Source organism: Chiloscyllium plagiosum, chromosome 2, assembly GCF_004010195.1.
Source record: "Chiloscyllium plagiosum isolate BGI_BamShark_2017 chromosome 2, ASM401019v2, whole genome shotgun sequence".
In the NCBI taxonomy this organism is placed as follows: domain Eukaryota; kingdom Metazoa; phylum Chordata; class Chondrichthyes; order Orectolobiformes; family Hemiscylliidae; genus Chiloscyllium; species Chiloscyllium plagiosum.
The window spans coordinates 132,632,911-132,650,042 of NC_057711.1; the positions used below are offsets into that span (position 1 = coordinate 132,632,911).

A 17,132-nucleotide genomic window follows, 5' to 3' on the forward strand; every position below is an offset into this window, starting at 1 on the left:
ACCCGGGTCTCTGGCGCTGTGAGGCAGCAGTGCTAACCACTGTGCCACCGTGCTGCCCACATGTTTGCAACATCTTGAAAGTTTATTGATCACACTTGAACGAGGTCACTTTGGTTCTCTATTCAGAGACCAAATACAAGCAGAAGGAGTAAGCATGTGGTTTTGTGAAGACTGCATGCTTACCTATGATGTAGTGTTTCACTGACTGCCTGCACATCACTTTGCAGGTGATGCATGCCAAATATGCCCTATTTTGGGTTGAAAAGAGATTCCAATCTCTCAAAGTGCAGCTTTTATGTAGAATATAAACAGTAAATCAAAGCCTAATGCATCCTGGTAGCAAATCAAACAGTAAATCAAAGCCTAATGCCTTCCCTCTACAGCAGTCCTTGGTGCCAGCTGTTTTTAAGCTACCATGACAAACCAAAGGGTGGTTACTGGTCACCAAGGGCTCTTCACTGACAATATAACTGTTGAATCCAGTGAACAATCCATGCATATATGACCAGTGTGCTGATAATGAAAGCCTTTTTGCCACAAGAAATGCGATAGAACAGATCTCTGGCTTGCAGAAACAATCCATCTGCTGTATGGAATGCTCTAGAGGTACCCTGCAGTACTCAGCATGTTGAGTGACAAGGTTGCATGTTAATCTGTTTCATGCTGCCGAAGCACACAGCCCTTTTGCCATCAGCTATATGGCAAGTAGCTGAGGAGCACAAAGAGTAGCAGAAGGTGGAAGAGAATTTGGCAGAAGATAATGCAGGCACCCCTTTCTGCCCCTGAAGAATTCATCAGAGTACAATACCATTGTTTCACTTGTCATAAAAAAACAAAACCCAACACAAAATAAATAGTCCAAACCAACTGTATACCTCACCGTGCAATACTGTATGCAAAACTCAACTAATCAACTTTGTGCATTTGCTTAATGGTCATCTTTCATATACTTTAGATTGTCCCAGTGCTCCCATGCAGTGCTATTGCAGAAGCTGGTAGAAGGCTGCTGATGCTCAGTAGGGAGGCTTGAAGGAATCCTTGAAGCGTGACAATAAAAAATTTACATAATAGAAGACCCAACTGCACATGGTGGCATCTTGGGATAGGCAGCAGCAATTTGGGCTGGTTAGCTGAAGTGAACATGGCCACTTCATTTTCCTGAGAGAAAACTGTACATTTATACTCCACGGAGTCACTGATTTGCACCTCAACGAACAGTAATCTGATGAATGACACTGCTGGATTGCTGTGACACCTACAAGTCCTTTTGTAGATTGAAATCCACCGTTCTGATGCCAGTAGCCTAAACTGCCCAGAAGTGCACAAAGCTGATGTCCCCAGACTTCCCGATTTGGTCCGCAGGCTCTCTCGGAGGCTTCCCAATGCATCAAGCATTTTGTTATTGATATATCTCAGCTTTTGTTTTGTCAGCTGTCCTTATTGAAACTTTCACCCAAGTGCTCTGCAGTTCAATCTTTGAGTGATATTGACTTCTGGCATTTAAGGACCCACAAAACCCTTGCAAACTGTTGCAGCTATAGCCTGTTCATGTCTGGTATCTCACCACATTCAGATTTCATTGCTAGTGTATGCACCAAGTTACTTAGTGTTTGAGCTGTTGCTTGTAAGATGTGAAATCCACTCAGTGTTATGACAACCTTTTTGGTCGCTGTATTTAAGGGTAGCTGTCATGATTGAATAGTCACATGTAGGCCAAACAAGACAAAGACATTAGTGAGTGAGGTGGGTTTTTCCAACAATCAACAATGGTTTTGTGGTCATTAAGTTCCTAATTCCAGATACTTACTGAATACAAATTTCATCATGTGCCATAGAGGGATTTGAACTCGATTCCCCAGAACATTACTTGGGTTTCTGGAATGAATAGTCTTGCATTAATACCACTAGGCCATCACCTTCCCTTTTGGCAGTGTGTGAATTTACAATGAGTGAGTGTTGCAGCATTGCTAAGTACTTGATGATGAGGTGAAGATATAAATGCACACTGGCTGTGAGAGCTAGTTGATGGGATATAGTATTTGAAGATCCATTAATTGACTTTGACTGTTTTTCTATTGTCATTGAATTTTTTTACGACATTATATCGAAGGCTAAACTCCTGACATTGGCCTGGATAACTATCTGCTCCTAATGTCTTTTGACCATGTGTATGGTGGGTTTCTTGTCTCTCTGTGGGCACAGAGCAACTCCTCTTTCCAAGTCTTTCACCACAACCCTGAATGTAGTGTCCACATATGTGAAAGCCGGTGCTCTCTACTGACGACTCCTCTTTATATGTTTCAGCCACAATACAGTGCCCTTGAAGAGAAATAAGCAAACTTTAAATAGTGCTAGCCGCTCACAACTTTAGCTCTCTAGATGATGCAATCAGCCAGTGAGCAATGCGGTTAATTGGACTCAGATCATGGAAATGAGAGCAGAAAGGTGTTGTGCTGCGTGTATTACAATCAACTGAATCTACTACTTAATCACATATCACAATCCCTGAACCCATTTTCAAAAATTATCCAAACCACTTCTCTTCGTGCTAAACTCTTGGATAAACCCACAAATATCTACCTCCCAATTCTGAAAAAGAGATCCAAAGTTAGCTTTGAAACATCAAAATGGCAAAGAGCTCCTCATTCTCTGTAAGTTACCTCTTATTTAGTAACACTCAAATCTTTTTCTTACTATGATCTATGTTGTTAATTAATATGTAACAGCTACAATAAAACAATTTAAACTATTATTTAGAGCCTTCTGCAATTTACGTTTAAATTATTCTTCATTTACTTTTCAATTCCACGCATTTCACAGGAAATGGCTAGAATTTATTTCACCTTTTAAGGACTGAACTTCTTTAATTATATTTGAATCACCAACAAAATGTTAATTTTACAAGATCTACACAAGCAGTTTTCTGCACCACACTGAAACAGAATAGGCAAAACAATTTTGCAAAACAATTCTGAATTTATTTTTCTCCTTAAATAAGGATAATGCAATCTAATTGCATGTTTAAATGCCTGTACATTTTTTGATAATGTATATATATCCTGAGCATGTTATCATATTGTAACTACTTACAATATAAAACTATCAGAATAAGCATAATTTACTTGGTACCATCTGCTTTCTCAGGTGTTAAATAAGCTATATTCTTGAGGCAGAAGAAATAAACGATAAATAGAATAAATAAACAGAATAGCTAAACTATCGGTCAGCTCACCCTCATGCAACTAGATGTTAATTAACTATGAAAATATAAGGTTTATCAACAGCAACTGGAAAAGGTTTCCAAGGTTTTGGTTTATTTATAAATTTTCTAATCTTGACAAGTTTAAATTTCTCGGGAAGATTGTATGGCCCTCAATAGCAGGTTTGTATACTGGAGAGGCAGTGCAGTTCCCTGGGCGGCCTTCTTGGTCTGCCTACCCAACTTGTCGGTGATTTCACAGCAAGGCCTGCCCACCTCAGCCCTTAAGCTACTGGCCTGTTAAAAGGCTACTTCATGGTTGTTTCTTGCCCAGCAGTAATTCAGAGGCCAGGAAGGATGGATAAGCTTGGCTGCTTTCATTGCTTGGGTCTCAAATGAGAAATGTGTTGTTTCCTTTGAGGTCTGGCAATCTGAGCTATGTCTAACCTCTTCTGGCCTTCACCTTTTAAGGACTGAACTTCTTTAATTAGATTTGAATCACCAACAAAATATTAATTTTATAAGATCTACACAAGCAGTTCTCTACAGGATTTAAAGACAGAGTTAGGAGAGCAAAGAGAGGACATGAGCAGTCTTTAACAGGTAGAATAAAGGAGAACCCTAAAGCTTTCCATAGGTATGTGAGGAATAAAAGGATGACTAGGGTGGGAATAGGACCAGTCAAAGACAGAAGTGGGAAGTTGTGAGCGGACCCCGTGGAGATTGGAGAGGTGCTAAATGAATATTTCTCATCAGTTTGCACTCAAGAAAAGGCGAAGAATGAGATTCAAGATATTAGACTAGAAAGGATCGAGGTTGGTAAGGAAGAGGTGTTGTCAATTCTAGAAGGAGTGAAAGTAGACAAGTCCCCTGGGCTGGATGGGATTTATTCGAGGATTCTCTGAGAAGCTATGGAGGAGGTGTTGGAGCCTTTGGCTTTGATCTTTGAGCTGTTAGTACCACAGGACTGGAGGATTGCAAATATTGTGCTCTTGTTCAAGACGGGCAGTAGAGATGACCCAGGTAATTATTGACCAGTGAGTCTTAGGTCTATTGTAGGAAAAGTTTTGGAAAGGATTATAAGAGATAAGATTTATAATCTTCTAACAAGCAACAATTTGTTTGCAGATAGTCAACATGGTTTCGTCACAGGCAGGTCATTTCTCATTGAGGTTTTTGAGAAGGTGACCAATCATGTGGATGAGGGTAGGCAGTTGACGTGGTATACTTGGATTTCAGTAAAGCCTTTGGTAAGATTCCACATGGTAGGTTGTTGGAGAAAATGCGGAGGCATGGGATTGAGTGTGATTTAGCAGTTTGGATTAGGATCTACCTTTCTGTAAAAAGGCAGACAGTGGTGGTTAATAGAAAATATTCAGCCTGGAGTCCATTTACTAGTGGTGTGCCACAAGGATCTGTTTTGGGACCACTGCTGTTTGTCATTTTTATAAATGACTTAGACACAGGCATAGGTGCATAGATTAGTAAATTTGCAGATGACACTAAAGTCGATGGAGTAGTGGACAATGTGGAAGAATGTTGCAGATTGCAGGGGGTCATGGATAAATTGCAGAATTGGGCTGAGAGGTGGCAAATGGAGTTCAATGCAGATAAATGTGAGATGATTCACTTTGGGAAGAAAAACAGGAAGGCAGAATACTGGGTAAAAGGAAAGATTCTTGGTAGTGTGGATGTGCAGAGGGATCTTGGAGTCCATGTACATAGATCCCTGAAAGTTGCCATCCAGCTGCTAGTGCTGTTAAGAAGGCATACAGTGTGTTAAGTTATATGGGGAGAGGGATCGAGTTCCAGAATCGTAATGTCATGCTGCAACTACACAAAACACGAGTGCAGCCACACTGGAATATTGTGTACAGTTCTGGTCGCCTCATTACAGGAAAGATGTGGAAGCACTGGAAAAAGTGCAAAGGAGATTTACTAGGACGTTGCCTAGTCTGGCAGGAAGGTCATATGAGGAAAGGCTGAGTGTACAGGAGTTGGGAGGTCATGTTGCAGCTGCACAGGACATTGGTTAGACTACTGTTGGAATATTGCGTGCAATTCTGGTCTCCTTCCTGACAGCATCCGGCACATACCCCTCCAAACCCTTCTTATTCAAATACCCATCCAAAGGCCTTTTAAAGGTTGCAATTGTACTAGCCTTCACCACTTCCTCTGGCAGCTCATTCCATACAAGTATGATGCTCTGCGTGAAAAGGTTGCCCCTTAGGTCTCTTTCACATCTTTTCCCTCTCACCCCAAACCTATGCCCTCTAGTTCTGGACTCCCCCACCCCAGAGAAAAGACTTTGTCTATTTATCCTATCCATGTGCCTAAGCCTCTGATGGTCCAGGGAAAACAGCCCTAGCCTATTCAACCTCTCCCTATAGCTCAAATCCTCCAACCCTGGCAACATCCTTGTAAATCTTTTCTGAATCGTTTCAAGTTTCAGGTATGGATGAGTTGGACCGAAGGGTCTGTTTCCATGCTGTACATCTCTATGACTATAAGAGACTCTAACAATGTTCTGGGGACCTGGGTTCGAACCATGCCAAACGAGATGGTGGAATCAGAGTTGAATAAATAACTGAAATTAGGAGGGTAATGATGATCAATAAACCATTGTCAATTGTTGGAAAAACCCATCCATTTATCCTTTTGAGAAGGAACTGCCCTCCTTACCTGCTCTGGCCTACACATGACTCCAGACCCTACAGCAATGTTGTTGATCCTTAACTGCCCTTTGGGGAATTAGGGATGCTCACTAATTGCTGGCCTGGCCAGTGATGCCCACATCCCATGAAGGATTAAAAAAGAACTTTGATGGCACTACTGGGAATAGAGAACTCCGTCAGATATGATGATAACTCTTTGCAGCAAGATGTCCTCCTGAATGGGCAGTGGCAAGCCTGATCTCCAGCCAATTAACACTCCATTGCAAGGCTGCTAACATCCATTAAATAGTGGGGTACACATCCTCCGGACACTTCATACATGCTGTATCTTATGAAAATCAACACTGTTTGAACTGTTACACATTAACTTAAAATGAATAGCTATTATCAATTATGAAACATTAATCTGTTGTCAATACATTCTGACACAATGGTCAGATATTAGCCACAAAGTTAACAAAGCAAGGCAAGATGTAAAATTATTTTTATAATAAAACTGAAAAAGCAACAGAAAAATGTAAGGAGAAAATAAGCTTATATTGTAACCTGCAAGGGAACAGAACTCACTGAACCTTGTGACAGACAGTTTCAAATCTTGTAAGAAAGTAAAATAGAGCCTTAATTTGACGAAAGACTGAAGGAATTGTTTTGCTAAGACATCTTTGTATTTTGTGAGTAACTTTGCATATTAAATGCTGTCGACTGAAGTGCAAACCAATGGCTACTTTAATAATTAATAAATGAGTAAGATTGTGAAAATATTATTTGGAATAAACTGGCACCTTCAATGACTATTCAAACCTCCATTCTTATTAAAAGTCATCTAACAATCTTACTTCTGTTTATTAATTATTAAAGTGGCCATTGATTTGCACTTAAATCAATAGCACTTAATAAGCAAGTAGTCATTGGTGAACATTAAGATTAAGATTGCCTTATGTTTCTCCATTTGAAATAATATGTAAAATAACAATACCAATTTAAAAATAAAAATAATTCTGAAATTAGTAAAACTAATACCAGATACTAAAACTAAAATTGGTTTTAACATTGCCAGCAATAGTACTGAAGATTATGCTCTAAAACTTGTTGCTGCTCTAGACAAGCTATTTCAAAACAGCAGCAACTCTGCATCCAACCGATAATGTGGATAATTGCCCAGGTATGTCCTGTCCACAAAAAAACTGGACAATTCCAACCTGGTAAATTACTACCCCATCAGTCTACTCTCGATCATCGGAAAAGCGATGGAAGGAGTCATGACCAGTGCTATCACTGACGTCCAATCTGCTGCCTCCACTCTCATTCCGGGGTGATGGGGGTCCTTGGGAGGCAAGCCAGTCTATCCTGCAATAAAAATATGACCTCCTCCTGGCCAGATTCTCCCAGGTTAGGATTGAGGAGCACGGAAATGACATGATTTTGGAGTGAAAACTGGAGGCTACATTTCACACTGTCTTGATAGAGAGTTGTAGGTAGAGTGAGAACACAGGTTGACTAGAATTGCAAGTTGCTGGATGTCATTGTCTGAACAGACTTTACTTTGCCAATGGTAACTCAGCTGCATTGCAATGAAAAGGATTCCATTCCCTGCAATACCAGCGGAGTTTGACCATACACAGTATCCTGGCAACCATCATGAAGGGGCCACAGCAAACTCAAGAAGTGATTGGATGACAAATATTTTCTGCTAATTATATGGTTCTTGAACCCAATAAAGAGAAAATGCTGGAAAATCTCAGTAAGTCTGGCAGCATCTGTAAGGAGAGAAAAGAGCTGACATTTCAAGTCTAACTGACCCTTTGTCAAGAGCTTTGACAAAGGGTCAGTTAGACTCGAAACGTCAGCTCTTTTCTCTCCTTACAGATGCTGCCAGACTTGCTGAGATTTTCCAGCATTTTCTCTTTTTTGGTTTCATATTCCAGCATCCGCAGTAATTTGCTTTTATTTATGTGGTTCTTGAGTCTGTTGCACAGTTAATGGACATGTGAATACATTAATACAATGGAAGCCAATTCACACATGAAATGTGATTCAACAAGTGACTGAAGTGCTAACAACAGGCTTGATGCTAGAGTCGCTCTGAAGCACTTCCTTTGTGATTATAAATTTGCAAAGTTGCTGTTTCCCTTGATAGTTCTTGATTGACAACTATCACTGGAATGTTTTTAGAAACCTCCAAAGTGAAGGCAGAAGCATAATTTTTGTTCATTTCATCCACATTTCCTTATTATTGATTAACTCCCCATTCTCACTTATTGTATTCCCATGTATATTCTGCTTGTTTTTCTAGATGACAGCGATTGTGTTTTGGAAGGTGCATAAAAGGATCTCTGGTGGAATTTCTGCAATTCACCTTGTAGATGGTTAGGTGGATTGGCCTGTAGTGGCAGTGATGTGTAAGCGAGGTGGATTAGTCATGGTAAATGTAAGGTTACGGGGATAGGGTGGAGGTCTGGGTTTGGGTGGGATCCTCTTCAGAGGCTTGATGCAGACTTGATGGGCCAAATAGCCTTTTTCCTCACTGCAGGGATCCTATGATTCTATGTATTGCTGGTGAAGGTGTGAATGTTTGTTGATATGGTGCGACTCATGCAGGCTGTTTTCCCTAAATGATGTCAAGTTTTTAGAGTATTGTTGGAGCTGAACTCATCCAGGCAGGTGGGGAGCTTTCCATCACACTCCTGACTTGTACCTTGTAGGTGGTGGACAGGACCATAACCTGGTGTTGGGTGACTTCTGAACTTGTCCACCCCAGTCCAACACCAGCACTCCACCTCGTGGCTACCATCGATACCACAAACTACTGACTTAAAGCGGTGAGACTTCACCTGATGAAGGGGCACGGCTCCAAAAACTTGAGAATTGGAATAAACCTGTTGTATTTATAATCTGGTATCGTGTCACATCTCACCTTGTCCACCACAGTCCAACACTGGCACCTCCACATCATGGCTACTATATTTTTCTAGTCAGCTGAAGCATGAGAAGTGGCTGAGCAATACCTGTACATGTTTGTGTTTTCATACAACTTATACTAACTAATGATTCACACCACCTGACTTAAGATGAGGGCATACGATATCTACAGACTTATCCAGCATCAGACCACTCAGGAGAGAAAGGGTAAAATTGGAAAGGGAAAACATGAGCTGGAAATGTGAAGCATGAAAAGTGGGAAGAAAGCAAACAGATGTTAGTGTAGTCATATTTGGAAGGGGCAACATAGATAGGAAGCAGAGTAGATGATGCTCTACGTAGAAACATCAGCTTAAGAAATTTGTTTTATGACACTTGAGCGATGCATTTTATTTGTTCACCTTCTCCTTAATGATGTAAAGACCACATCTTTCCATTTCCATTTTTAAGCTGTGGACTAAAAGAGGAAAATACTGTTGTAAACTTAGGAGGCTGTGCAAAGCGATGGGTGCACTTTTAAAATTACATTTACTGGAGCACAACATGATGTGGATACAATGCTGTTTTTATCCTAGCACAGTGAAAACAATCACAGAAACCATAGAGCTGAAGGGCTCTGAACACAAGGAAAAGTGATTGACAACAACATTCTGATTGGGTCCTGATTAGATGACCACAGCTTGTGTGCGGCCAGTAGAGCAAAGAAGCTGCAAGTAAGAAAGCAATTGGCAAATTTTTCTTTGTATCTATCTGTCTCTCGTGTGAAAGTACCAGAATATCTCCACTAACAGCAAGCTGTTTACGACAACATTTTCACTAAATTCCATGCTGGAGGAATAAAACATCCTTAAGGACAGTGAAACAATGAATTCTCAATCAGGAAATGAAAGAGCATTGGTTTGCAAGCAATCTTGCATCAATAGCAAAGAACTCAAAGAAATTAGAAGCAACCAAAAGAAACAACTCATTGACTCCATGGTCCTGTCTGTGTCTTATGACTGCTTGTGAAGAAGGATATTTAAGGACAGATCAAGTTAAGTTTAGAGTTATAAGTTAATAACTCACATTTTATAATTGCCATTTTTAAAGATAATTTGCTCACAATAAACAATTATTTTCTTATTAAGTACAGAGACTCAGTGTTTTTTTTAAATCTAAGTTCATCAGTTGGGTAAATTACAGGCATTATTCCTTTTACTCACGGGTCATAGAGAAATTATCCACTTCAGAGTATTCAAGCTGCTCTGTGGTCTGCATCGTACTGATGGGGTCCACATGCATTCAGGTAGTGGCTGGTGAGTGTCACCTTACTGTCCTCTACAAATACACTAGATTTGACTGAACTTAGAGAATTGCAACACCTCTGAAACCTCTGCCTCTACCCTTGTTGGTGTCGTTTGACTTGTCACAGGCAAGTAGAAGCTTTCCTTATAAGGCAAAATGGACACTTCCAGAAATAACAGAGATACATAGTCAAGATCTTCCCATTTTTAGATAGTTAAGGTCCAGTCTAACACTGACAAACGTGCTATGACAGCCATCGGAACTCTAGATGCAGAGTACAGGATATCAAAAGTTCAAATTTCTGATAGGCAATAAATAGGTGTCTGGAACCCTCTCAAAATGTCTCTGACTTTAACCCACTTTTGGTGGGTTCTAATTTACTTACCTTAATAGCTAGTCAGGAAAGGTGAGAGGGATTAAAATCTGCTGCAACCCTGGGCTAACACTGGCCTGCCAATCACTGGCAGCAATTCACTAAATATTCCCAATGAACTCCCTTGAACATCCAACTTTACTTTCCCTACTGACATATGGCTTCCCCTAAAAACTGACCAACACTGGATCTGATCTCTGGACCACCACCCAGTGTTACCTTGTTTTGATGATACCCAACCACCTATTCAAATGACCTTTCACAGAACCCCTCTCATCTGACCCCTCCACTCACTTCCCTGTCTGTCACCCATTCACCTGGCCGTTCCCTCTGATTTGCCTACTACCTCAGCACTTAGCTGTCATCTGCTCCTTGCCGACTTGCGACTTTCCCTCCTCATCAACTTCCACATGCACTCAACTGCCATGCCACCTACTTACTTACTTGCCTCTCTCTTCTCATTAAAGAAGCTTTGGGACGTTTAAAACCAGGAGAATAACTGTTACTACTGCAGAAAAGGGCATGGTTTGGCTCCTAGTGCTGATCCTGCACTATAATGGAAGATCTCTAAACAGGTGCACCCCATTCTTCTGAACAAGCCGAAATCAGAAGTTTGGGCAAAAACACAGTAAGCAAAACAAAAATGCAGTGGCAACCAGACTGTGAAGATTCAGCCTTAGATCTTACTTTTACTCCCTACAGGTGTATCCCAGTGTCATGACAACGTTGTAGTCAGAAACCAGTGGAGTTGCTCAGAATAGAGTGAAAAGGACACTTCTAACATCACATTTCAATATGATCAATTGTTTATTCCAGTAAGGGGAAGGAAAGCAACACAAAATGCTAAAATATGATGCAAAAAGTCAGTACAAAATAGGTAGAAGTAGCAACAGAATTAATCAGAAAAAAGATATTTGTAATAGGTAAAAGATTCAAGTGATTTTGAAGGAAGAGACAACTTACATGGCTGTTGAGAAGAGTACTTCTGTGAGCTGTCAAACCATCAGACTTTTGGAGTGTCTCAATCGCCATTTCAATCTGATGACAGATAGCATTAAAAAGAGCTCAAGACAGTGAAAGCAGATTGTAATGCACATAGAAATAAATGAAAATTAACAAAAAAAAAGCACAACAGGATTTTTAATGAGCAAGTTTCAAGCAACAACTTTATTATACAGAATGCTGTAGTCTATACAATTTAAAAGCAAATAATTTTCTAAAGTGCAATTTATTTTAATGAACTCAGGGAAAATATTAAATCATACTGCAGTACATTGTGCTACTTAGGAAGTATGTGGATTGCAGACCAACTATTAATTATACAGTTTACCAGTTTTGTTATATTACATGCATCAGATCAGCCTCATGTCTCATGGTACGTAACAAGTTGTGTTTGACTGCATACTACACTAGAATAACAGCAATGCATTTTACTGCATGAAGTAGCTCACCTACATGCCATGTGATATGCACCAGCTACATGTTATACTTCAAAGATCAATGGCATATTATGCTATTCATACAAGATACAAGATTCACTTTATGTACCATCTCTATTCTACACTGTGTTTGACTGAGGGCAGTGGAAAGTTAAAAGTCTATTTAAAGTAAAAATTACAAAGAATTACAAACAATATCACACAGGTAATTTATCAGAGAGTATTCCAACATACAAACAAGGAACAAGGTTTTTTTTATTCACTTGTGGGAATCCCTGTTTGGGCAGCATTTATTGCCCACCCAAGTTGCCTTTGAACTAGGTGGCTTCCATGCCATTTCAGAGGGCAGTTCAGAGTCAATCACATTGCTGTGGATCTGGAGTCACATGCAGGCCAGACCAGATGAGGATGTCAAGAGTTACTTCCTTGAAGAACATTAGTGAACCAGATGGGTTTTTCCAACAATGGTTTCATGGTCATCAGTAGATTCTTAATTGTATATTATCATTGAATTCAAATTCCACCATCTGCCATAGCAGGATTCAAACCCAGATCCCCAGAACATTATCTGAGTTTCTTGATTAACTGTCAGCTGATCATACCACTAAACCATGGCGTTCCTGTACCCAGCCCTTCAAACCAGCTTTGTAATTCTATAAGATTATGGTTACTCTGATTTTAATCTCAATTCTACATTGCTGCATTTCCCCAATAATCTTTCATCCCCTTGGTTATCAAGAATCTGTCTACCCCTACCTTCAAAATATCTAAACACCCTCATCCACTGGCTTTTGAGGAATGGAATTCCAATGACTCAAAACCCTCACTGAAAAACAAGTTTCCTCACCTCTGTTTTAAATGGGGACACCCTTATTTTTAAACTGACTCCGATTTCTAGATTCTCTAGACAAGAGGAAACTATGAAAAGTTGTAGAGCTCTGAGATGCAGAGAGATCTGGGTGTCATAGTACACGAATTTCAGGTTAGTATGCAAGTACAACAAGTAACCAGGAAACTAATAGAATGTTATGGTTTATTGCTGGGGAAATGAATGCAATAGTAGGGAGATTATGCAAGGAGCATCAGTGACTTTGAACTCAAAAGGCGACATGGGCTGTGATACTTCAGACTATGGCTGAAAATATGATAGTGTAAGCACCCCGACTTTCACACAATGTACTGGCAATCTTAGCGGTAGAGTGGGAAAGAAGAGACATTTGAAAGAAGGCAGGAGGCATTCTAGAAATCTACTCAGCAGACAATGAAAGAAATAGTGATGGAAGTTAATGTCAGGAATGTTACTCCAAAATAAATGAATCACAAGAAGTGTAATAATTGTTCCAGAATATAAATGTAAGTGAGCTCACCTTCAAATGGTATATGTAACTACTAGCATCACTAGCCTTATCATCTGCTCAATCCTCCACATATCATTGGCTACCAACAATATCTATCGATAACCAACGCTGAAGGTTCTTATACTTTATCTCAACCTTACAAACACAGTAATATTGCAAGTCTCACACCCACAACTCTCAGCTTGCATACAATGGTAGCTTTCAACTTTGGCAAACCCATAACATATTGTAGGATATTCATTGACAACTTTTATCTTTTTTGTTGGAACTGGTGGTGCATAAGAAGAGGTTTAAAAAAAACTAAGGACTGGAGGAGAACAACCAGCCTGCAGACTTCAACCTCTGATGAACTGCACTCAAGTTTAGCCACAGTGGAACCTAATGAGGTCTTCAATGCATGAGGCTACAATATGAAGTTTATGTGCACACATAGCAAAATTCTTGGTGCACTAGGAAAGCTTCAAGAAAATAAAGATTTCTGTGCAGGCCTTAGAGCTATGCTTACCAAATTGGATGGGTCATCACTTTTATCAGTATACCTCTGGAACCTAGCAAGACATTGTGTCTGATGGCCAATGTCACATTGCAACAAAACCAGCTGCTGTTATCTGACTGTTATCTTCATGACTCTGGGATTTTCAGAGCTGACAGATCTATAAAATTACAGAGGCACCGTGCAGTAAGTGTGGCTGTGGCCCCATGAAGCAGGAATCTGCCAATTTCTCTCAGGAAACATCATTCCTGCTCCAGCTCTGATGTCTTTGTATTATTCTGTCACACAGTTAGACCAGACTACTTAAGACCAGGTCAAGATGATGCAGAATGAAGCCAGATTTTCGAGATTGAAAGCTATTCAAAGTCACCCTCCAAGTCACACCTACAATCTCCTGAACTGGAAGTCAGCAACCTTTCACAGCCAAGCTTCAAATATCGGAGGCAATACTATGTTGGAGAAATTAAGGTAAGCCAATACACACAAAAGATAGGTACCACAAGAATGTGAATTATTGACTTTTATATATAGAATGGCATGATGTTATTCATAATTCATTTTGGAATGTTTACTTTGTGGCAATTTGTATTTTACATTTTGATCAAGTTGACATTGTAGAGGATAGGTAAAGAGTGTGTGAGACTGTTGCTAAATGGGGAGTTTTAATTTCAGTCATTTTGCATTGCTCAAGTTATTAGATTACATGGAAAGGGGCTGCTTATGTCTGGCTCCTTTTCCCGGTCGTGCCTCTGCACGTCCTCCTCGTTCTCATCCTCTATCCTTATAAATGATGCCACTGGTTGTTCCTTCATGGTCTTAGGCAGTGCAACATCTTGAGTGTTATCAAGATTTGAGGAGAAAGTGAGGTCTGCAGATGCTGGAGATCAGAGCTGAAAATGTGTTGCTGGAAAAGCGCAGCAGGTCAGGCAGCATCCAGGGAACAGGAGAATCGACGTTTCGGGCATAAGCCCTTCTTCAGGAAATGATTTATCTACCTCAAATCTTGATAACACTCAGTTGAGTACTCCAGTGTTCCATCAGAGGTCCAGGGTAATGGAAGTGCTTTAGGTGTGTGATGATGTGCTATAAATATATTCCTTGGAGAAACCTGCTTCTTATTATGTCCCACTGTATTAATAGCTGAGAGGTCTGGCCTGGAGTCATGAGAGGACAACCCTTGCCACAAAAAAGAAAGTCAGCAAAGATAAAGCCCATGGAATAAATAGGACGGTGGCAGCATAAACGTTAAGTCAACTGAGTGTCAGTAAATGGAAGGGCATGTTGAACAATTATTTATCAGACTAGAGGAAGCCAATGCAGTAGACCTCTCCAAGAGTCTGTATCGGGACCACTAATTTTGTTCATTCATATTAACTAACCTGACTTGGGTGGACAGTTGACGACACAAAACCATGTGAATTGGGCGAAGGATATTGACAGAATTTATGAAGTTTTATCTCACTGGGCTTGCACCATTATTCTGGAGTCATCTAAAAAGTTAAAAATTTTATAAAAACTGCCAAAATTTGCCAACTTACCAGTCTTCTATACTCAGGCTGACAGAATTGATGTACCAGATTTCTGTACTTAACCAGAATTATTGATTCCAAATAAATAGATTTTGGCTACAAGTAAACAATTATGAACTGTCAACATATAATTTTACTAGCTAAAATTTTAACTTCATATAAAACTCCACTAACTCTCTCATACAGACAGACACAAAAATAAAATGTGCATTATGGACTGAGAGAAATACTGGGAAGGCAGTTCAATGGTCCCCTGTTCACAGGGTTCACTGAGATGAACATTATAGTTCATCAGGCTTTGATGCCAAATGGGTTGGGTTTTGGGAAGGTGTTGGTAGGATTGTCAGATTCAGCAGCAGGGAACATGCTATATCAGGGTTCAGGGGCTATAAGGGATCTGGAGAAATTTTTTATCTAACATTTTTCTGGATAACTGATAACTGCAGCAGACCCTTCAAAAGTCTCCCATTTAAACAGACATCTTTGAAGGTTCCAGGTGAAAGGAAATTACCCATCAGAATCTTCAATTTCACGAACAATTCTCTTGGACTCTACGAGAAATAGTGCAGGGTCCTGATGCACAACACTTATCGACACTGCAGAAACAATTTTCTGGCCAGCACAAAATCCAGGCCATTGTGCATTTGCTAACGAGACCATTATTCACATTCAGCTGAGTTGTGTACTTATTTTCTTTTTCCTTAATGTCTGTTAAGTGAAAGTGAACTTAATAGTTCAGATCAAAGAGGAAAATTGGTAAATACCTTCTTTCTAAAAAAAATCAGAAGAACATGAATGTACAAGTAGTCTAAGATTGTGGATAACATGAAGAAGACTTGCTTTGATGCTTCAATGCATTGCACAAGAGAGGAATTCAAACGTGAGTGTATAGCTCAAATAAAATGTTACTGACTGCAGTCTCATCACTGAGAGAAGGTTCTAAGCAAATGTCTAAATTTTCCTTATAAAAGATTTAAGTCTGCCTCCTTTCTGCTCTTGAACATTTCTACATGATTTTTATATAGCAGACAAGGTAGAAGCTTCAAAAAAGGTCATCTGCCTGCATATCATGGTTAGGGATGGCATATGAAGTAAACCAAGGACTAAAGTTTAAAATACTTCTCTGTTCAAGATAGAGAAACCATTTACATAACCTTTTAATATTTTAATTAAAAATTGAAATGCAAGAATATTCTGGAAAATGTAATTAAATGGCCAGACGTTTCCTTTAATAATATCCAATAATTGTGTTTTATTCAGGTCATACGATGCTATTATTTCAGAGACTTAATTTCAGCAGCACAAGATAAAATTTAGAAATCAAGAGATCAATCTCCTTACTTTCATACAAATAACAAATACATGTAAAGCATTTTAGATTTTGTCTATATGAATTGCATGTTTCACAATATACTGCTTGTTCCCAATGAAGTCTATTTTGTTTGTATTTTTCCAATTAGTTGATTGCCCACAACATTGCTCAATGATAAAAGTGAACACAGTTAGAATTATTGAATCAGAGAATGGTTACAGCAGAAAAGAAGACTATTTGATCTATTATACCCTTATCAGTTCTCTGGAAGAGCAACTCACTAATTCCCATTCCCTTCCTTTTCTCTGTAGTTCTGAGGCTTTATTATTTCAGATAAATATCCAATTCTGTTTGAAAGGCCTTGAGAAATCTGTCTGAATTACACTCACAGGCAGTACATTCCAAATCCTAAACACCTACTCTGTAGAATTTTTATTTTTTCCCCACATCACTGTTACTACTTTTGCAATAATCTCATATCGATATCCCCTCGTTTTACCCTTATGCTAACAAGAACGGTTTTGTCCTTACATACTCTGTCTAGGCTCCTT

General features: G+C 39.5%; 1 protein-coding gene across 8 annotated transcripts in view; it reads right to left on the reverse strand.

Moving 5' to 3' along the window:
- LOC122564059 (transcription factor RFX3-like) overlaps positions 1-17,132 on the reverse strand; it is a 309,606-nt gene that overhangs the window by 88,788 nt on the left and 203,686 nt on the right. For all 8 annotated transcript variants that reach the window (XM_043718555.1, XM_043718547.1, XM_043718574.1 and 5 more), the window contains one exon: positions 11,414-11,488. In XM_043718555.1, the coding sequence (XP_043574490.1) occupies positions 11,414-11,488 (75 nt within the window). The remainder of the gene's footprint in view (positions 1-11,413; positions 11,489-17,132) is intronic.